At 37.1% G+C, this 23,058-nt stretch overlaps 1 protein-coding gene across 2 annotated transcripts in view; it reads left to right on the top strand.

Moving 5' to 3' along the window:
* The window catches only part of PBK (PDZ binding kinase), a 39,359-nt gene extending 17,514 nt beyond the window's left edge, over positions 1–21,845 (top strand). For both annotated transcript variants that reach the window (XM_012435248.3, XM_012435247.2), the window contains exons 3-8: positions 5,161–5,254; positions 12,222–12,364; positions 12,917–13,086; positions 14,317–14,446; positions 20,264–20,443; positions 20,958–21,845. In XM_012435248.3, coding sequence (XP_012290671.1) covers positions 5,161–5,254; positions 12,222–12,364; positions 12,917–13,086; positions 14,317–14,446; positions 20,264–20,443; positions 20,958–21,154 — 914 coding nt within the window. In that variant the 3' untranslated portion in view covers positions 21,155–21,845. The remainder of the gene's footprint in view (positions 1–5,160; positions 5,255–12,221; positions 12,365–12,916; positions 13,087–14,316; positions 14,447–20,263; positions 20,444–20,957) is intronic.
* Positions 21,846–23,058: the final 1,213 nt, after the last annotated feature.

The raw sequence follows: 23,058 nt of genomic DNA, 5'->3' as shown, positions 1-23,058 counted from the left end.
GGCTCTCTCTGCTCAAGAATCAACTTAGCTTGATCCTTTAATGAACTGCTTTACCTCTCTCCCTCCCATCCACGCATTGCTCTTGTGAGGGAAAGATATTTTCCAAGGCAACTCAATGGACAAAGGAAAATCTTCTCAACAAACACCTGGATATCCATGTGCACAAAATGAGCCTTGACTCTTAACTCTCATCATATAGAAAATAGCTAAAATTAAATTTCTAGAAAATAACCTGAGAAAATATTATGTCGTCCATTTCTCGTCCTCAGCTTTTCCTATTGACCTTGTATCCTGCAACCATCCTAAACTCATTTATTCCATTAGCTTTTTAATAGGTTGCTTAGGATATTGTGTATGGTTGGTCATTTGTGGATGAGTCAAGGCAGTGTTACTTTGTTCCCCAGTCTGTATGGCTTTGTTTCTTTTACTTTTTTTATTGCACTGGCTCCAGTATGTTTTTGAATAGACATATTAGTGGATATACTTGCCTTGTTTCCCAATATATTATATTAGATGTAGATTTTTCACAAATGCCCTTTATTAGTTTGAGGAATTTTCCTTCTACTTCTAGTTATTATTGTGAATGGGTATTGAACTTTGTTGAGTGATTTTTCTGAATCTATTTTCTTTTTCAATCTCTTAATGTGGTAAATTATTTTAATTTTCAAGTATTAAACTGACCCTTCATTCCTGGTGTAAAGCCAGTATGGTCATGATACATGTTTTATATTGCCCGATTTGCTGGTATTTTCTGTGTTCATGAGGAATATTGGACTACAGTTGTCTTTGTTGGGATATCTGTCTAGTTTTTGTATTAGGTTGTTCTGTATTCATAAAGTAAGCTGAGAAATGTTTCTCTTTAACAGAAATATCTTTTTCTTTAACTTTATGTAGAATTGGTATTATTCTTCCTTGAACTGGTAGAATTCACCAGCAAAACCATCTTGACCTCGAGTTTTCTTAGTAGGAAGATCTTAACTGTGACACAGTTAATAGATACAGGGTTATTCAAGTGATCTCTTATTTTCTTTGTGAATTTCCTTAGTGTTTTTCAAGGAATATGTCCATCACTTCCAAATTGTCAAATGTACTGGTGTAAAGTTATTCTTGATATACTCTTATTAACCTTCTAGTGTCTTTTTTCATATCTGGTACTGGTGTTTTATATTTTATTTTTTCCTTAATCAGTCTGACTTGAGGTGTATGTATCTTGGTGAATGTTGCATGCACTTGAAAATGGGCATTTGTTTCTACTCTCGTTGGGGTGTTCTGTAAATGTCAGTAGGTCAAGCTGATTGATCTGTTTATGTTATTTTCTTCAGGTCTTCTATATCCCTGCTGGTGTTCTGTGTACTTTTTATATTAATTATGAGAGAAGAGAGTTGAACTACAATGTGGATTTGCTTCTCCCCACCCTCCCCCCAATTTCTGTCTGTTGATGCTTCATGTATTTTGAAGCTTTGTTATTAGATATATACACATTTAGGATGGTTCTTTCCTTTTTTTTTTTTTTTTTGAGTCTGAGTGTCCCTCTGTCACCCACACTGGAGTGCAACAGTGTGATTTCGTGTCACTGCAACCTCTACCTCCTGGGCTCAAGTGATTCTGGTGCCTTGGCCTTTGAAATAGCTGGGATTACAGGCATGCATCACCATGGCCGGCTAATTTTTGTATTTTTAGTAGAGACGAGTTTTTGCCATGTTGGCCAGGCTGGTCTAAACTCCTGGCCTCAAGTGATCCACCCACCTTGACCTCCCTTTAAAAGGCATGCAGCATTCACCAAGATACATAACCTCAAATCAGATCCCCAAGTGTTGGGATTACAAGTGCCTGGCCTAGAATGGTTATTGCTTTTGATGAATTTATAGATTAACTATTATGAAATGCCCTTCTTAATCCTCAGTGGTACTCTTTGTTCTGAAGTCCACTTTATGTGATAGTAATGAAGCCACTCCACATTTATTTTGATTTGTGTTTTAATGTTGTATTTCAACCTTTTACTCTTGCCCTATTTGTGTCTTTATATTTAAATTGAGTTTATTATAAATGGCATGTCTTGTTTTTAATCCATTCTGACAACTTTAATTGCCTTTAATTGGACTGTTTTGCCATTAGCCACATGTGACTATTTAAGATTTTGGATACAAATTAAGTAGAATTAAATAAAATTACAAATTGAGTTCCTCAGTTGTACTAGCCACATTTAAAGTGCTCAGTAGCAACTGACTTAACTTACTGGACAGCACAGATTTCCACATGGCAGCATGATGTATTGGACAGCTCTGTTTAGACCTTTTATACCCAATGGAATTGTCTATCGTTGGATGTAAATGTGCTGTTTTGCTATTGTCTCATAACTAATGGATGATTTTCTTCTAATCTTTTTCTCTCTTCATTTCTGATAGTTTTTGTTGCTCTGTCTTAAAAGATGATATTATTCTTATCCATTGTATTTTTCATTTCTAAGGTTCTGTTTTATCTTTTTTTCCCTTATGGTCAGACTTTCCTATATATCATTGAGCATATTTTTAAGATTTGTCTTAAAGTTCTTATCTGCTAATTTTGCCATCCCTGTCATTTTTGTTTGTTTGTTTGTTTTCTTGAGACAGAATCTTGCTCTGTCATCCAGGCTGGAGTGCAATGGTGCTATCTCAGCTCACTGTAATCTCCATCTCCCGGGTTCAAGCAATTTTCCTGCCTCAGCCTCCGGAGTAGCTGGGATTACAAGTGCATGCCACCATGCCCAGCTACTTTTTGTAGTTTTAGTAGAGATGGGATTTCGCCACATAGGCCAGGCTGGTCATCTTGAACTCCTGGCTTCAAGTGATCTGCCTGCCTTGGACCCCCAATACAGGTGTAAGCCACAACGCCTGGCCCCCTGTCATCTTATGGTATGTTTCTGTTGATTTATTTTTCTCTTTGTATGGTCATATTTCTTGCTGCTTTCATGCCTAGTACTTTTTGATTGGGTGGTAGATATTTTGCATTGTCTAGTACTGGATTTTGCTATTCCTTTAAAGAGTGTTTGATTTAGTTATGGTCCGAGGTTACGTTACCTGGATATTAGCCTGTTCCTTTTGAGACTGGCTTTTAAGCTTTGTTAGGAACTTTTATCTTGAGCTAAAATTTAGCTGTACTATCTAGTTGTGACCGTTTAGAGGACTTTACTGTGTGTTACAGGGTTGTCACTCTCTGGCTGATGGTCACTCTCTGGCTGATGGTTACATGAAGTGTTCCTAGACCTGTATGATCTCTGGTAACTGTTGAGAGAATTGATTTCCTCAGGTGCTTTCCCAGCTTTGGGGCATCCACCCATTGTTATGTGCTGATAAGTACTTGGCCAAACACTGAAAGAGAGACCTTTCAGATCTTTGGAGTGCCCTCTCTCTTTGGAGCTCTCTTCTCTTTAGTTCTCTGCTCCACAAATTCTAGCCACCTAGTCCTTCTTGACCTCTGATCTCTGTCTCCTTAATGTGACAGGACTGCTGGATTATGTTAACCTTTGTCCTGCAGTCTGGAAACTGCCTTCAGGCAGTAAGTTAGGGTTGTGATAGGGCTCATCTCATTTGTTTCTCTTCTCTCAGGGCTCACAATGCTGCTCTGCCTGTTGTTAGATGTCTGAAAACAGTTACATTTTGTCTGGTTTTCTAGTTCATGGTGAGTTGGTTACTCCAGGAGCAGTTAATTGTCCAAGAGTAGTTACTTTTTCATGTGCAGAAGCAGAACTCCATTTTTTGTTTAAGACTTGGTCTTGCTCTGTCACCCCGGCTGGAATACAATGGCATGAACACGGCTCACTACACCCTTAACCTCCTAGGCTCAAGCGATTCTCTCAAGTAGCTGAGACCACAGGCGAGTGCCACCATGCCTGACTAATTAAAAAGAAATTGTAGAGATGGAGTCTCTCTATGTTGCCCAAGGTGGTCTCAAACTGCTGGGCTCAAGTGATCCTCCTGCCCCAGACTCCAAAAATTTTGAGATTATAGGCATGAGCCACCACATCCAACCCCTTTATCTTTTAACAATGCTTTACAAATGTCAAAGCAGTTCTTAGCTTGAAGGCCATACAAAAACAGGCCATTTCCCAACTCTCTGCTTCAGTGTTACTGTAGGAGAAAACTCCAAAAACTTGGTCAAAGGGAGTATGTTGGGAACCAGCCCAACCCTGTGCATGGTGTCCCGCGTCCCAGCCATGACCAGGGAGTGAGAAAAGAAAGACAAAGACACAAGAATAGAATTTTAAAGCATGGTCCATGGGTCCAGTGCACTCTTGCAGGGTGATCAGCCTTGGCCTTGAGCTTTGGACTCCAAGTGCTTTTACTAGGTGTATTATCTGTTAATCTTGCAGGCTGTGGGGAGGGGGGTTGAGAAGAAAGATGGGGTGGGGGGGGGGAAGAGGATGTGTCTGTGGCATCCAATAGCAAACTAAGGACACTGAGATTTTACCACCCATTGTCCAACCAGGTGCTTTGGCAACAGATATAGGGATAAGGTGCCATAAGGTCGACCACATACACAATGCATCAAGGGGCTTTTATCTCCCGAGCATTGTGGACACAGAGCAATTGGAATTGCTCCATATTCTGAGACCATAGGCAGAGCCTGTGGCATTCCAGTGTAGCTGTGCCCTGTAAGGCCTTCCAGCCTACCAGCACTCATCTGCGAAGACCTCCCGAGTCTTATGAACAGAGGTTGCATTGCATCCCAGAGTGTTTTGCATAAGCTCCCTTGAGGAGATCCTCACACAAACTCTATGTTGGGAAACGCTGTGGGACCAAAGCAGTTTTTTCTGCTCTGCAGTCACATCACAGTGTTCCACTGTTACAGACGCTCTCAGATGGTCTTTACCATAGGCCTCCTGTTACCGCTTGATCTCTGCTTTTATTTTACTGCACCATAGTTTGGATATGATCTGTGGCACACATCTCAGTGAATTAAAGGAAAGCAAGCTTGTAATCATTTAACTATAAATAACACAGGTCTGCCCTGGCCATCTATTCCCACAGGTACACCCATTTAAAATTAGGGTAGATGTCAAATTGCTCTCCAGAAAGACTGTGTCAATTAATACTTTTGGCAGTGGTATACTGAGAATGTTAAGATGCTTTTGTAGAGGGCTTTTCAAATACTAATTTTGTTTTTTATTTTTCTGACATTTAGTATTATGTTCAACTCCAACTATAAATATCCCGGCCTCTCCGTTTATGCAGAAGCTTGGCTTTGGTACTGGGGTAAATGTTTACCTAATGAAAAGGTAAGCATAAGATTTCAGATTAACCTTTTTGCATGGAAATACAATTCTACTGTACTTGGAGATTTGGTGTGTGTTCCTGATCCTGGCTGACAACTGTATTTCAATCCCTAGACCCTTTTATAACTTTGCCAGTAGCTCTGCCTCTGCTTTTCTCCTAGCTTCCTTCTGATGGATTATTAAAGGGGAAGTCATTTACTTTATAATTTTTCCTTGGCTTCCATAGGAAGGGGAAGTGGCAGGGGAAAGGGTTCCTTTGTGGTAATTAAACTAGATTCATGAGAAAACCTCAAAGAGGAAGCCAGTTTTAGGTGATGTCAGTGACTGCTATCTCTTCTTCCGCAGTGTTGCCCTCCTAAGATATTTTCTTCTAAAAGAAGTAAAAGGTTTTTATTTCTTATGACATTGTTATTAAGTAAAGGTAAATACATGATTTTAAAGTAGGAATATTGTGTTAAAAGAAAAATGAAATAATTGAACAAGTATGGTGCCAGTAGCTAATATAGCTGTCAACAAAGTGTTTTTTTAATTACTTCTTAGCATGTATTTTTTGGAAACAGTCTCACTCTGTTACACACACTGAAGTGCAGTGGCACACAAGACCTCCCAGGTTCAAGCAATTCTCCTGCCTCAGGCTCCCGAGTAGCTGGGATTACAGGTGTGCACCATCATGCCCAGCAAATTTTTGTATTTTTAGGAGAGATGAGGTTTCACCATGTTGGCCAGGCTGGTCTCGAACTCCTTGCCTCTTGTGATCTGCCTGCCTCGGCCTCCCAAAGTGCTGAGATTACAGGTGTGAGCCACCATGCGCAGCCCAAAATTACTTCTTTTATGTAAGGCTGGTTGCTTCGCTGGGAGCCAAATGGACACACCCTTCTCTCTCCGCACCTGAAAACTGTATCACCATTCTGAGTGCATTACTCAGCATTTGCCCTCTCCATGCAGGCTCCCCGTACCCATTTCCACATTCCAATCTCAATCCTGCACCCACCGAAATTTTGAAAAAGCCTGCCAAAGACCTGCCCTATGGCAGCTTGCCTCATACGTCCTTGACCAGCCCCTTGTCCGTGCTCAGTCCCTTCATAACCAATGAAACTACCTCCTTCGAATACCTCCACTCCCTATAAAACCCCACGCCCCAAGAAGAGAAGCGCGACTTCTCCGGCCCCTCCTGTCAGACCGTAGAACCTCGCCCAGGAGCTGATTAAATTTCTTTATTCCAATAACTGGCCTCAGTTGCTTCATTCAAACCTTACATTTTAATCATTACTCTGTACCTAGTTTCATATTTATTAAGTGGTAACAACTAAGTCAATATATATTCCTTGATGCATTCTTGGAATCGGCTTGACTAGTGCAACCCTCTGTACCTCTGTATCTTCTTCATCTAGGTTTATATTGTTTGCAGATAGAAACTCTTTCTTTAATAAGAGGCTAATTAAGAACAATTTAGTAGCCCAGCGTGGTGGCTCACACCTGTAATCCCAGCACTTTGGGAGGCCAAGGCGGGCAGATCACGAAGTCAGGAGATCAAGATCATCTTGGCCAATGTGGTGAAACCTTGTCCCTACTAAAAATACAAAAAAATTAGCTGAGGGTGGTGGCGCGTGCCTGTAGTCCCAACTACTCGGGAGGCTGAGGCAGGAGAATCACTTGAACCCAGGAGGCAGAGGTTGCAGTGATCCAGCCTGGTGACAGAGACTCCGTCTCAAAAAAAAAAAAAAAAAAATTTAGTAATTATATACAATGGGTATTCCTAAGCATTTTTGCAGTTTAAATACTTCTTTTGTGTGTTTGTATGGTATTGATTTCTTTTCTATTTTTTTTAGTGTTGACTGCTAAGTTATTTTGAAAGAAAAAAATTAACAGGTTTATAGCTAGTTTATTTTCCCCTCTTAAAAAAAAGTTTTTAAATGTAAAGTGTTTTTAACAAAGTTACACTATATGTGGTTTAGTCAAAAAGCTTCAAAAGCTGATCTTGAAAAACAGCAATGCCTGCCTGACCCTACCACTCCTCCAGATTCAGCCCTGCCAACCTGGGATTTCTTTTATCCATAACCTGCAAATTTCCTGTGCTTCTCTGCTGAATTAGATCCTGTGTTCTTCTGCATCTTATTATTAATTGGTTTACATCCTGTTTTCATATAGGGCATCTGGTAGCTCCCCATGAATTAGGGCACAGAAGATATATTTTTTGAGATTTTGCATTTTCAAAAATGTTACTTGTGTTGTGGAAAATCTTACCTGACAAGAAACCCAAGTGGCACTCAGGGGATCGGAGGAACATATTTTATTATGCCGGTGGGCCCAGAAGGGTTCACATCCAAAAAATCTGGATCCCGGCTAAGAAAAGTACACAGTTTTTATGGGTAAAGGGGCAGGGGAAGTAACTCAGGACTTTAGACAACGCAGCAGGTTTTAGACAAAGCAGTTTCTCTTAAGGTTTTCCAGTTAGTAAGCAATAAGCTTAAGTACAGAAGCAAAAAGAGGCAGTTACTAATAATGTAGCAGGAGCAGCCATGAGAAACAGAGCTCTCGAACACCGTACGGGGAAGGAAGGGGTTTATTATTACGGCTGGGAGCCGGGCAATGATTTATCTAAACCCAGCTCGTCTAACAAAGAAAGGTTTTGCCTTTATATAGGCTTACGCTCTAGATATTACATGTGAAAGAATCACAGGTTTACAGCCTTAGAAATCACGAGTAAAAGGGTTTTGAATTTACAGCTTTAGGAGTCACATGTGAAAAGGTTTCGGGTTTACAGTTTTAGGAATCACATGTGAAAAGGTTCTGGTCACCTGATGGAGTGGGGTGGGGGTTTGATCTTGTTTAAGTGAAAACAGTGTCTTCCGGAGAGCTTCCCCAATACCAAGCGTGTTATTTACAGGAAGGTGATTCAGGAGGCACCAGTTGGCCAGCCTTTTCTTCTATTGAAATACAATATGGAAGACAGAGGGGGAGGTGATCCCAGATGCCTGAGTCTCCTTCCTCACCAATAAAAATAGGGACGGCTGCTGACAATGTGCTGACAAAATCCTGGGCAAAATTTCCACTTTACTTGAATGGCCATTTTTGGTTTTCTGGGTTACAGTTCTCATTTGGAAACAATTTCCCTCTAGAATTTTGAGAATATCAGTCACTGACATTGTTTTTTTAGCTTATACTGTTGCTGTTGAGAATTATGAAGCCTTTTGACTGCTGATTCTTCATATGTAATCTGTTTTATGTTATCTGTTCCTCCCACTGCCCTGGATCCTTGTATGATCTTCTATTTGTCGCCTTCTGAAATTTCACAATGACACACCTGGATTTGGTCCTCTTGGAATATGATAGTTTCTGTTCTTAAATTTTTGAGACATTATTTAAAAAATTACTTTGTTGATGATTTTCACCCGTTTTTCTCTGTTATCCATCTGGAATCCTATTATTTGAATGTTGAACTTACTAATCTGTCATCTACCCGTTTCTTATTTGCTGTTTTCCGAGATTTCACTAGCTTTATCTTTCAACATTTCTATTGAGTTTTTATCTTGTTTTAAATTAATTATCCTTTCTAAAAATAGCATCTTTAGTCTTTTGGAGTGCCGGAAGTGTTCTGTATCTAGGTGTTGGTAACACAGGTATATGCACATGTAAAAACTCATGAGCATTTAGTATGCATATAGTGATTACTACCCTGCTTCTGTATTACGGGTTCTCAACTGCCAGTAAACCTCAGGCTAAAGACTTGTTTTAGCCCTTCCAAAGCCAGGCTCAGTCTTTAGAAGCTGGGGATGGGAGGTGGGCAGCTGCCAATTGGTGCAATTATGGAGAGTATCTAGGAGTCCACCTGTTTTTTACTTTCTTATTTAGAGACAAGGTCTCATTTTGTCACCCAGGCTGGCAGTGGCACCATCATAGCTCACTGCAGCCTCAAACTCCTGGGTCTGAGCAATCCTCCAGCCTCAGCCTTCTGAGTAGCTGAGACTACAGTTATAAGCCACCACAGGTTGGCTTTTAAAAATTTTTTGTAGAGAAGGGGTCTTACTGTTGCCCAGGCTGGTTTCAAACTCCTGGCCTCAAGTCATGCTCCTAACCTGGCCTCCCAAAGTCTTGTGATTACAGTTGTAAGGTACCCCTTCCAGCCCTACTTACTTTTTAAATAACTTGCAAGCAATTCATTGGGGCTGTTAAGCCAGTTACTTCGATCTGCTTTCCAGCTTCTGAAATTTTGTTGCTGTTGTCTCTTCTGCTGTTAATTCCATTCTTGCTGGCTGTTATGTCTTAAAATATCCATTTGCTATTATTTTAGTGGGCTTGGAAAGGATAAAAACGATGTGTATGTTTAAGCTACAATTTTAACCCAGAAGTCTACATTTTTTTAATTGTTAAATCAAGTTTGCATTCCTAGGTTAAATCCAACATAGTTTTGATGTAGTATTTTTAAATAAACTGATGGATTCAGTTTGCTAATGTTAAAGTTTGTTTCAATTTTTGTATCTGTGAGTGAAGTCGGCTTGTGTTTTCCTTTTTCTACTATCCCTTTTGATTTTTTAAAATTAAAGTTATATGAGACTCATAGTCCCTTTTCTGTTCCCTGGGGAAACAGTTTGTATGGATTGAATGGTAAATCCTTTGAAAGCTTAAAGTCATCTACACTTTGTATTTCTAGTAGGAACATTATAGGTTCTAGCCCTATAGGGTTCTGGGACCCCCCTCCCTATTGGTGCAGAGACGAGAAACTGTAGAAATAAGACACAGACACAGAGGTAGAGAAAAGAGAGTTTGGGCTCAGGGGTCCACTGCCAACCAAAGTGTGGAGACCTGCAGTGGCACCGAGTGCCTGGACACTCTGACTTTTATTGAGTACAAAGCAGTGGGCAGGGAAGGTAGGGTGCAGTAATGGTGGTCGGTGATAGGTTCAGGTAAATCATGTGTCTTGGAGATGGGGGCCCAATACTTTCAAGTTGCTGAGGCGAGGAGAAAAGCTAATGTATCAGTGCTCTTTGCATATTTGTCAGAAATATCAAGGACATTAAGATTACTACTATTCTTTTAAGAAAAAGAGAAACCAGGTGCAGAAGCAGGGTGTGAGAGTAGACATGGAATGTTACCACTGAAGGCACAGCATCACATAGAGACAGTTAAGCCCCTGGATTTGCTACAAGAGCTTAGAGAAGCAGAGCTTTCTCCTGACTTCCCCAGGAAGGAGATGTCTTGGTCATTTTGGACATCTCCCCTAGCTGGCTAAACACTGGGTGCTTTCACAGTACTGGTGCTGCTGCACAGCCGAGGCGCCCGCCATCAGCCCTTATGCGGGGGTGACAGAGGGTTTAGAGTATCTTGCCTTAGGATCACTTTGTTTACAATGTCACCTCGGTTCCATGCTTCATAACCCGATACTCATTAGTAAAAGTTATATTGAGTATATATCTTTATAAGTAACTATAAGATTATATGTGATTATATAAAGTATATATCTTTGATTATAAGTAACTGTAAAGATTATATATGATTATATAACGATTATAACTATGAGCCTACATTTCTAATTCTTTTCTAAATCAAGATTTATATGGGAACAGGCTGAGGCTTCAGATCCTTGCCACGGCACTTGCAGGGTTTCCCCCCTACAGAACATTTTAAACTGGTGATTAAATTTCTTCATAAATCAGTTTTCTTAGATTTTTCTAAGTCTTTGTCTATTTTGTCTTAAATAACTGGCATAAAGGTTTTATTTTTTCTCGTATCTGTAGTTTTGTCTCCATTTTTTATTTGTGATATTGTCTTTATTTTTCCTGTAATATCATCAGAACTTTGCCTGTTTTCGATTAGTCTTTTTAATGAACCAGCTTTTTGTGTGGTTGAATATTTTATTCAAGTTTCATAAATCTATTCTTATTCTATAGAATAGAATATTTTATGGAAAAGGTGAAGATGAACTTGTTTACTAAATTTTAAACTTTCAACCTTTGAAACTTGAAAACTACATTTTTCATAATAAAATAATATGCAGATGTTCACCATAATCCTCAAATGCTGCTGTTATCTAAAACTGGAGGTTTAAGAATAGTTTAAACTTACGGATAGATATATATGAATTAAGAAATCTTGTGATACTTTTAGAATAGGCTTTTTGATTAAACAAACAAAAAAGGTTCTGCAGCCATAGAACTCTGAGGGAGTGCAAAGCTAAATAGGGTCTTTGGTTCAGTTTCTTGTGTTCTTACCATTAAACTTTGTCTTAAACTTTTGAGGCTCTTTCACTAGTTTTTGTACTGTTATGCTACAGATACTTAGTATTTTGTGATTTGCTATACTCATAAATCCCTACCACCTCAGGTAAACCTTTCCCCGACTTTATTTCAACTATTTAGGCCTTAAAACATTTAGACCTTATATATTTATAAAATGGCTGAATCTTCCTAGAAAATAGAAAGTTTAAATTGTTCTCATTTGTATGTTTATCATTATCTCCTTAAGCACGTATCTTTGAGCGTGTGATAGAAGGCATAAGGTGAATTGGTCAGTGGAGGGGAGCAATAATTGTTGGTAAAGAACAGCATGCTAGTCTTTGGATGATGATATATGGGCAAAATGTTCTCCAGTATCTCTTAAGTTTCCTAATGTTTTTTCTTTAGCATCCTATAACTCATCTGACACATATAATATTTAATAAGTAGTAGTCCAACATGCTCAAATGGAAAAATTAGAAAGTAGCAATTTTCAGGTTTAAAGTTTGTAACATTCCATCTTTACCCTTCAAGTTTTTATCCTCCCCACTGTGAAGATACTAAGACTTCTCTCAGTATATTAGATCTCCCAAGTGAAATGGAAATGTAGCGGAGGTGTTCATAGTCCAAAATATGTCTAATACTATTTTTTTTTTAAACAAATTACCTTCAAGTTTTCCCCCCAAATTTGGAAGTTGTTAATTATTTTAAAAAGTATTGTGGTTTTTGTTGCTTTCTATCCTTTTTAATTTTCTTAGATCTCCAAGAGGTTTGTCTCGTTCTCCTTGGGCTGTAAAAAAGATTAATCCTATATGTAATGATCATTATCGAAGTGTGTATCAAAAGAGACTAATTGATGAAGCTAAGATTTTGAAAAGCCTTCATCATCCAAACATTGTTGGTAAGTTTAAATTTGGTAGCAGTATCTGGTATATCATTGTTTATTCAGAAACAGCTTATATGCTCTCTTAACTGGTTTCACTAATAGAAATGAAGAGGATGGGGCTGGATGTTTAATGGGAATCAAATTAATGTGATCAGTCTAAAAAATTTGCCTATTTTTTTATGTGTAAGTATATATTTAAACTTCATGAGGATATAATTATGTTGCTAGTTCTATGAAGATTTTAGGAATATAAAATGATCTTCATTTAGATAATTTAAATCCATTTAGGTAATTTCCTGGATTTCATTTTTAATACAAGTAGGGCTGGCGAAACCATTATATTTAGGGAAGTAAAGGAAAGCAAAAGTTTTAATTTGTGGTACTACTGGCAAACACTGAAGGCATTTTAAATGAGATCTACTGAATTAGTCTTCTAAGTAGTAGCTGTTTCATTGTGTATTTGTTAGTGTTAGCCCAGGTCCATGTTTTCAATCGCATTACTATAAAGGACTTAAAGTATTACTGTTCTTCTCTATATTAGTAAAGTAACGTCATGTTTTCTTTAAGGTTATCGTGCTTTTACTGAAGCCAGTGATGGCAGTCTGTGTCTTGCTATGGAATATGGAGGTGAAAAGTCTCTAAATGACTTAATAGAAGAAAGATATAAAGACAGCCGAGATCCTTTTCCAGCAGCCGTAATTTTAAAAGTTGCTTTGAATATGGCAAGAGGGTTAAAGGTAACTATGTCATTATATTTTAAATGAGCAAATAATCACTTTGCAGGACATCTTTGAATGTGGAATATTGTTACTAGTCAATTCCAGTAAGGGGCTAATGTAAAAACATAGACTTACATTTCTGCTTCTGAATTACATTTATGTGTATGTAGCTTAGTATGTTCTGAGCAATGTGTCATTTGGCAGTTTCATCACTGAGCATGTGGACATCATAGAGTGTACTTACACACACTTAGATGGTAGGGCCAACTACACACCTAGACTATGTGGTATAGCCCAGTTCTCCTAGGCTGCAAACCTATATAGAATGTTACTATACTGAATACTACAGGCAGTTGTAACACAGTGGTAAGTACTGTGTGACTAAACACATTAAAACATACAAAAGGGCCAGGTGCGGTGGCTCATGCCTGTAATTCCAGCACTTTGGGAGGCCAAGGAGGGCAGATCATGAGGTCGAGATCAAGACCATCCTGGCCAACATGGTGAAACCCCATCTCTACTAAAAATACAAAAATTAGCCAGGCATGGTGGCGGGCACCTGTAATCCCAGCTCCTTGGGAAGCTGAGGCAGGAAAATTGCTTGAAACTGGCAGATGGAGGTTGCTGAGCCCAGATCGTGCCATTGCACTCCAGCATGGGCAACAAGAGCAAGACTCCGTCTTGGAAAAAAAGTATAAAAAGTTAGCTTAAGTATATATCTATTCCTAAAGAAACTTTTAGACTTCTGGTCAGTGTGGCAGACTGAAGATAACATGAGATGTTCCCTTCTCTTGCTTCAAATAATTTGAAATGCTGGGCCGGGCACAGTGGCTCACACCTGTAATTCCAGGTGTGAGGCTGAGGTGGGTGGATCACTTGAGGCCAGGAGTTTGAGGCCAGCCTGGTCAACATGGTGAAACCTCGTCTTTACTAAAAACACAAAAATGAGCCAGGCGTGGTGGCGTGCACCTGTAGTCCCAACTACTTGGGAGGCTGAAGCAGGAAAATTGCTTGAACCCAGGAGGCAGAGGTTGCAGTGAGCCGAAATTGTGCCGTTGCACTCTAGCCTGGGCAACAGTGAGACTCCATCTCAAAGAAAAAACAAACAAACAAACAAAAAACCCATAATGCTGGACAAATATAAGCCTAAACTTTAGGGAGTTCAAATTGTTATTTTGATTTGGAGGTTATTACATTTTTATTAGTTTATATTTCTGCTCATATGTGTTAAATTTTTTAATATTTTAGTATCTGCACCAAGAAAAGAAACTGCTTCATGGAGACATAAAATCTTCAAATGTTGTAATTAAAGGCAATTTTGAAACAATTAAAATCTGTGATGTAGGAGTCTCTCTACCACTGGATGAAAATATGACTGGTAAGTCTACTCTTAAGTTTTAAAATTTTGTTTTTAATGTTTACATTTTTAAATACAAAAGTCCACATGGATCAAAAACTTTTTAAAAAGTATATGGTAAAAAAGCCCCTTGTTTTCTCTCTTCCAGTCAGCCTGTAGTCCTCTCCCTTGCTACACGTACAGTATAAATTACTATATTAGTAGTAGTATTATTAGTGTATATTTTAATTGGAGTTAACTTTGAGAAAGATTTCTAACTGAATTGGGATATTTATGCAGTAAAACATCTGGGAATAGAAAGTAAAAGTTTTTGTAAAGCAGTTTATTTAGCATCAGTAAAGTGACAAAATTTAGGAACCTGGTAGAGGAAACCAGACTGAAGCAGGAAAGAGAGGTGCTGATGAAGGCTGGTCTTTGGCTCTTTGCCCCTTGGCCCACCCCAGCTCATTCTTCTCTACTTTATATACTGATCATTGGCTTCTCAGGGAATTTAAGATATGTTCTTGGTGAGAAATAAGAGCTAGCCTCAAAAGAAAGCCTCTGCTTGCAACATATTATTTAGTAAATAATGCTTAAATTTGTCTCTTTATATGAACCTAAGTTAAACAAATGGTTAATAAATGCTGTTTGTTTAGAACATATATATGCCTAAATTTCTAGCTGAAATAAAAATTGAAGGCAAGAGGCAGGATGAATAGACAGACTTTATAAAGTCTGTAATGATTGATAAAAATAGAACTGTTCTAAATAACTGACCAAGTGGAAACTTCAGGAAGTAAAAGAATAAATTGTCAAACATAATAAAACTGAGGGTTTTTATAGTTTTCTCAATTCTTAATAGATCAAATAGACAAATGTAAGGATGTTAAAGATCTGAGTAAATAGCAAGGCAAGTCCCTCAGCACCATAGTATGTATTAAAATTGACCATATTCTTAGGTCACACAAACTTCAGATTATAAAAAGTATAAAGTCCAATAAGTGATATTCCTTAACATCAATGCTGTAAATCTAGAAATTTGTAATAAAATAGAAAACAAAAACTCCCAACTTTTTAGGAATTTAAAACACTTCTGAATAATTTTTGGCTAAAGAGAGAAATCAGTTTCCATTTATAAAATATTTTAGAAAATAATTGAGACTATAACTAGTGAAACTCTATTTGATATGGTCAGAAGTACTCAAAAACATTTTATGAAATTGAGTATTCAACTGAAATTGAAAAAACAGATACCCTAAGAAGAACAGAAAGCAGACATAAATTTGAAAGCCTAAATTCTACATAATCTTAATGCGATCTATTTTAGAATATATCAGAATGAATATAAAGTTCCTTCTTGAGGATACATGTTCAAACATAGCTGGGAAAAGTCTCCTGAAAGAATGAGGAGGGAGGAATCTTCCTGACTAGATAGTTTTATAAAGCTACAGAAATTAAAGCAGTGATACATAAGAGTCAGGAAATAGTTTCCAAATAGAGGAATTTATTGTGTGATAAAGGTGGAATTTTTGTATTAGTGAGAAAATAGGTAGTTAGTGAATGATGTTATCTGGACATTTTAGGAAAAAACAGCTGTTTTCTATCCTTATACTTTAATCCCCATATTCTGAAAATTGGGGGGAAAAGTAATAGAAAAAATTGTAGATAAATATTTCTTTAATGTTGGGTGTGCAGAGGACTTTAAAGAGGACACCAAAGCTAGAAACCATCATTAAAAAGCTGTGAGTACCTCCATTTAAAAAAAGAATTCTGTATCACTGTGGGTAGGAGAGGGGCTGGGAGCTTAAGACATTACAAACTGAGGTAAACATGTATAAGACAAAGGCTTAGTATTTCTAATGCATTAAGAGTTATTAGCAATCAATGAGAAAAAGATAAAAACTCTATCATGAAGAGACAGAAATGAAAAAAAGGTCAGTTTATTAGGAAAATATAAATGTAATGTTCTAATTTTTTAAAAGCTAAGTAACAATGAGATAACTAATCTATCAACACTTTAAATTGTCTGTTAAACATTACTCCATTCCTCCAGTAGACTTGTAAGCTCTAAGATGGGAATCTTGTGTATCTTGTTCACTGAAATATCCTCAACCCTTAGAATAGTGCCTGACTTTTAAATATATTATTGAAGGGCTAACAAGATTTCTAGTAATTAAAAAGATTGCTAGTATGAACAACAATGTAGGTTAATATGTCCTCTCATATACTAAGTAGAAGTTAGGTAAGAATAGGTTTTGCTGTGGTAACAGACCTCAAAAACATCAGTGACTTGCTACTCAAACTGCATGGCCATTAGTGCCATGTTCTGTCATTCTCCCTTTAGGACCTATGGAACATAGTCATCATTATGGGGAGGGTGACAAAGTATTCAGTACAGTAGTTACGAGCTGCATGTGGCTATGTAAATTACTATTTAAAACACTGAAATTATTCTCAGCCACCCTAACCCCAATTCAAGTGCTCAGTTAGCTACATGCATTTCACGGTTGCCACACTGGACAATGCAGATTTAGGACATTTAATCATCATAGAAATGTTCATTGAAAAGTCTTGCAGTGATAGTTAAATGCTCAAGCTCAGAAATTGTTTCTTGTGGTAGAATCTTTCAGATGACAGTTTGGAAATCTGTATTTAAAATAAGAAAAACCTTTAAAAATGTTTATGTCCTTATTGCCAGAGTCACTCCCACCTGGGCCATGTCTATAGGCTTTTCTCTTGTCATGAATTCCATGAAGTGCCTATTAGATATAAGGTATAGTATGGGGGAAAGCCTTTAAAGAGCTTATAGTGTCCATAACTGACTTTTAAACGTTAATGCCCAAAGCCTACAAAGGCTCCATAGAGACACCACTCATCTTTCCTTCTTGTCTGCTGGTACTGGGTACCCTCCTAGTCTGTATTTTTGTTCTCACTTAACAGAGCCTTTCATTTATCAGGCATACCTCCCAGAATGTTAATGGAACAAATTAGTGTTTAACTGGAATCTTCAATTTCTTGGCTTCTGGATTCTCACTTTTCCTTTTTTTTAAGTCTAAATGGAATCTTCTTTTGGGTCATCACTTTTCCTTTTTTTAGTCCTCCTTTTTGTTTTATAAATGTTAGTTTCTTCTTCCTTGCCTTGTAAATTTATTGAGCTTCTCAAGGCAGAACTTACCTTCAGTTCTGGAGAAGTCTGTTTCAGAAAACTGTCCCACTGTGTCTTCTGTTGTTTCAAAATGATTTGTGAGAAAATGGAGATTATAGTAATCAAATACTGAAAAATTTCATTTTTTACTATAATACACTCTAAAACTGCCTAATTAATATTCTGTTTGTAAGAGTTTGAGTTTATCCTAGTTACAGAAGAAATAAGGGTCTGTACAACACTATGGGAAAAATTATAGAGTATATATGTTGGCCACAATGGAATTAACTTAGAAACCATAAACAGGATATCCAAGGAAACCCCAAGTGTTTGGAAATTCAGTAACACAAATTTAAATAACCTATGGGTCAAAGAAAATGTTTTGAATAATAAGGAAAATAGAAATAGAATATATCAAAATGTGCGAGTGATAGCTAAAGCAGGGCTTAGAGGGAAATCTATAGTTATAAATTATATTGGAAAAAAAATTCTAAATCAATGAAATAAAAAATACTGTAAAATACTAAAGCCAAAAGCTGGTTATCTGAAAAGATAATGAAATGTATAAAACTTTATCTAGATTGATCAAGAAAAAACAGAAGAGAAGTCACCAGTATCAGAAATGAAAAAAGGGTCATCATCGTAAATTCTCACAGTTAAAGAATTAGGCTATTACTAACAGCTTTATGGCTATAAATTTGACAACTTCGATGTCTTTGAAAAATACAATTTACCAAAATTAATTTAAGAATAGGAAATCCAAATAGCCCTGTCTATTAACAAACATCCCCACAAAGAAAACTCAAGACCCAGATGTTTTACTGTTGATTTTCACCAACTATCCAAGGAAGAAATGACACCAATTTTACACAGACTTTCTCAGAAAATAGAGAAATAGGGACCACTGCCCAGTTTGTTCTGAGGTAAGCATAACTCTAATATGAAAACCCAACATATTATGGTACATCCCATCAATCCTGATATGATTATTGTGCACTGCATGCCTGTATCAAAATTTCTCATTAACACATAACCATGTATACCTGCTATGTACCCAGAATAAGAAAAAATGATAGTTCAATATTGTTCACAAACACAGATATCAAAATCCTTAACAAAATATTAGCAAATTCAATCCAACAGTACATAAGGACACTACATCTTAACCAACTAGGACTCAGTCCAGGAAGGAAAAGTTTAACATTCCAGAATCAATGTCCTCACTGTACTTTAGGTCACCAGAACTTACTCATCCTGCATAATGGAAACTTTGTGCCCATTGTTAACAATACTGTACACTTGAGATTTGCTGAGAGTACATCTTGAGTATTCTCACACAATAAGAAAATAACTATATGAAGTGATATGTTAACTAGCTTGACTGTGGCCATCAGGTCACACAGTGTTTATGTATATCAAACATCAAGTTGTATACCTTAAACATATATAATTGTCAGTTATACCTGAAAGCTGGGGACAGTCAATATCACCATATTAACAAATTTGAAAACTATGTATCATCTCAATAGATGCAGAAAACCTGTTTGACAAAATCCAACATCCATTTTTGATTAAAAAAAAAGGTAATCTCTCAGCTAAGTAGAAATAGAAGGGATCTTAGCTTGAGAAAGGCTGTCTACAGAAGAACCTGCAGGTTATCATACCATAGTAGGGAACAAGCCACGATGCCTTCTCTTACCACTGTTATTTAACAGTACTATAGCCCTAGCCACTGAAATAAAGCAAGGAAATGAAGAATGCAAAATTCTAAAGGAATCAAGAGTCCCTACTTGCAGATGATATGTTGTTTAGATAGAAAATCCCAAGGAATCTATAAAACCACTATTAGATTAAGCAAAGTCAGCGATATTTCTATGTATGAGCAGTAAATAATTGAAAACGGAATTGTTTAAAATCCATTTAAAAGTACCAAAACCCAAAATATTTCAGAATATAACATAACCAAAAAAGTCTTAAGTCCTCAAAATCCATTTACAAGTACCAAAACCCAAAATATTTCAGAATATAACATAACCAAAAAAGTCCTCTGTAATGAAGACTATAAAGCATCACTGAGAAAATTCAGTAAGATATAACTGGAAAAATATATGACCGTGGTTTGGAAGACTCAATACTAGTAAGATGTTAATTTTTACCAAATTGACCTAGAGATTCAGTCCAATCCTAATCAGAATTCTAGCTGACTTTTTCATTGAAATTGACAAGTTGACTAAAAATGGAAATATGAGTCGACTGACTTACTTCTTTCTTGGGCTTTAAAAAACAGCCAATGTGCGATTAGTCCCTTTCCCTTTTCTCTGACGTAGCAATCATGGAAGTATAGAAATGGCACTTCTCTCAGCTTAATATTGTTCACAAAATGAAGAAATTCCAGTCTAAAAGTGATCTGCTCAAAGTCTCACACAGTTTGCACATGTCCTTGAACCCAAGCAAGGCAGTCTGGCTCGAGTCTGTAATTCTGAACATCCATATTCTATATTGCTACTACTAAGAGAATTGCTGTTTTTCTACATACTTGCCAACTGACCAGCTTCTTGAATATTTACCAGCCTGAAAGGTAGAAAGTAATCCTTATTGTGTTTTCACATTTACTGGTTACACTGATTAACCTGTCAACTACTTGTTCAAATCATGGTTGCTTGCCTTTTTGTGATTTCTAGTGCCTGCCTTCATAACCATTTTGCTTGTTTCAGTGACTGACCCTGAGGCTTGCTACATTGGCACAGAGCCATGGAAACCCAAAGAAGTTTTGGAGGAGAATGGTGTTATTACTGACAAGGCAGACATATTTGCCTTTGGCCTTACTCTGTGGGAGATGATGACTTTATCCATTCCACACGTTAATCTTTCAAATGATGATGATGATGATGAAGGTATGAATACAATTTCTAACATAAATCCCAATCTCTTCATTTCATACTAAAGATTAGTTTATATAATATTTTATCATTCTTTATCTTTTAAAATTTGAAAAAGCAAATTATATGATTTAGTGGCATAATTTCTAAGATATCTATTAATTAGTACTGATGACTGATTTGGTACCACCAAGGTTTAATCTCACACAAATGAGACGTAGATTGAGAATAGGGACAAAAATTGAGGCTGTCAAGAGAAGCAAAAACTTACCTTAAAACTCTCCTTACCTGAGAAAAAGACTGGAAAGCTGTCACAGGAAGGGTGGGAGTAGGTGTCTATAACCTGTAAATCCAAACTAAAGCCAATCTATTTGAAGGCAAGACAATTGAAGACAGTTCCATTCTGTCTATGGCTGAATGGAAACCATACTGGACCATAAATTCTTATTTCAGGAGGAGGGTGAGCTCTTAGGCTTTTCCATGACGTAAAGTGATTTTGCTTATTGTTTTAATCTCTAACTCCTTCAAGATAAAACTTTTGATGAAAGTGATTTTGATGATGAAGCATACTATGCAGCTTTGGGAACTAGGCCACCTATTAATATGGAAGAACTAGATGAATCATACCAGAAAGTAATTGAACTCTTCTCTGTATGTACTAATGAAGACCCTAAAGATCGTCCTGCTGCTGCACACATTGTTGAAGCTCTGGAAACTGATGTCTAGTTATCACCTCAGCTGAAGTATGGCTTTTATATGTAACTTTTTTCCAAAACATTTATATAGTTACTATCAGTAGTTATTAGACTCTCTAAAATTGGCATATTTGAGGACCACAGTTTCTTGTTAATATGTAGATAACTATTTCTAACATAAGCATATTTCGTACTTGTTATAAGCACTTGGAATTGTACTGGGTTTTCTGTAAAGTTTTAGAAACTAGCTATGTAAGTACTTTGATGTTGCTCATGCAGAATTAAAACACTAGCAGTAAAATGCTGTAAACTGTGTATAACATTAATTTTAGTGATCATTACTTTTATTAATGATCTTTTTTTAAATATTCTGTTTTAATGGATCTACCGAAATTAGCACTTTGTACAGTACAAAATAAAGTCTGTATTTGTTTATATTTTAAAACTTTGAACCTTTTGCTGATGTGTTTATCAAATAACTGGAAGCTGAGAAGAATATGGCTCAAAAAGAGTAGCTCCTTGGATACTTCAGACTCTGGTTATAGCTTGTCTTCATCTCTTGGATCTTCTCAGATCTTTGGTTTTTGCTTTAGTATATTAAATGTATTTTCTGTACTGAGATTTCTTTTAAATTTATTAATTTGTACCTTAAGTATTTCCCAGTTGTGTAAAAACAATAAAACTCAAATAGGATGATATAGAATAAAGAACACTTTCAGTACCAGAAAGTGCCTCAGCATTATTTTATCCTTAATTGACTTGAGTACTGTCATTAAACTTGTTGACTGCACATGAGTAGGTTTCCTTCCCTCTCTTGGCCTTATTTTGCTAATCTGTAACACGAGGTTTTGGATCAGTAGTTTCTGTGAGCCATAGTCTCCTATGAATTTTCCAAATTACTGAATTGTGAATTTATGTGGTATATCTAGATTTGGGTGTAGACAGAATTTTAAAAATTACAGACATGGGGTTCTTAGAAACATTGGGAACAACTGCACTCTGAACTTCAAAAATGCCTAGAAATGCTGGAGGCATCACACTACGGCACTTCAAACTAGTAAAGGCTACAGTAATCAAACAGCATGCACCAAACAGAGATATAGACCAATGGAACAGAACAGAGGCCTCAGAGGCAACACCACACATCTACAACCATCTGATCTTTGACAAACCTGACAAAAGCAATGGGGAAAGGATTCCCTGTTTAATAAATGAGGTTGGGAAAACTCACTAGCCATGTGCAGAAAGCAGAAACTGGACCCCTTCCTGACACCTTACACTAAAATTAACTCCAGATGGATTAAAGACTTAAACATAAGACCTAACACCATAAAAACCCTAGAAGAAAATCTAGGCAAAACCATTCAGGACATAGGCATAGGCAAGGACTTCATGACCAAAACACCAAAAGCAATGGCAACAAAAGCCAAAATAGACAAATGGGACCTAATCAAACTCCACAGCTTCTGCACGGCAAAAGAAACAGTCATTAGAGTGAATCCGCAACCAACACAATGGGAAAAAATTTTTGCAATCTACCCATCTGACAAAGAGCTAATACCCAGAATCCACAACGAACTAAAACAGATTTACAAGAAAAAAACCAACAAACCCATTCAAAAAGTGGGTAGAGGATATGAACAAACACTTTACAAAAGAAGACATATATGAGGCCAACAAACATATGAAAAAATGCTCATCATCACTGGTCATTAGAGAAATGCAAATCAAAACTACATTGAGATACAATCTCACCCCAGTTAGAATGGTGATCATTAAAAAATCTGGAGATAACAGATGCTGGAGAGGATGTGGAGAAATAGGAACACTTTTACACTGTTGATGGGAGTGTTAGTTAGTTCAACCATTGTGGAAGACAATGTGGCGATTCCTCAAGGACCTAGAAATAGAAATTCCATTTGACCCAGCAATCCC

Source organism: Aotus nancymaae, unplaced genomic scaffold (genome assembly GCF_030222135.1).
Source record: "Aotus nancymaae isolate 86718 unplaced genomic scaffold, 86718_ANA_hifiasm-v0.15.2.pri h1tg000079l, whole genome shotgun sequence".
NCBI classification, from domain to species: Eukaryota; Metazoa; Chordata; class Mammalia; order Primates; family Aotidae; genus Aotus; species Aotus nancymaae.
The sequence above is the reverse complement of the archived record's forward strand: the minus strand, read 5'-3'. Positions and strand labels throughout refer to the sequence as shown.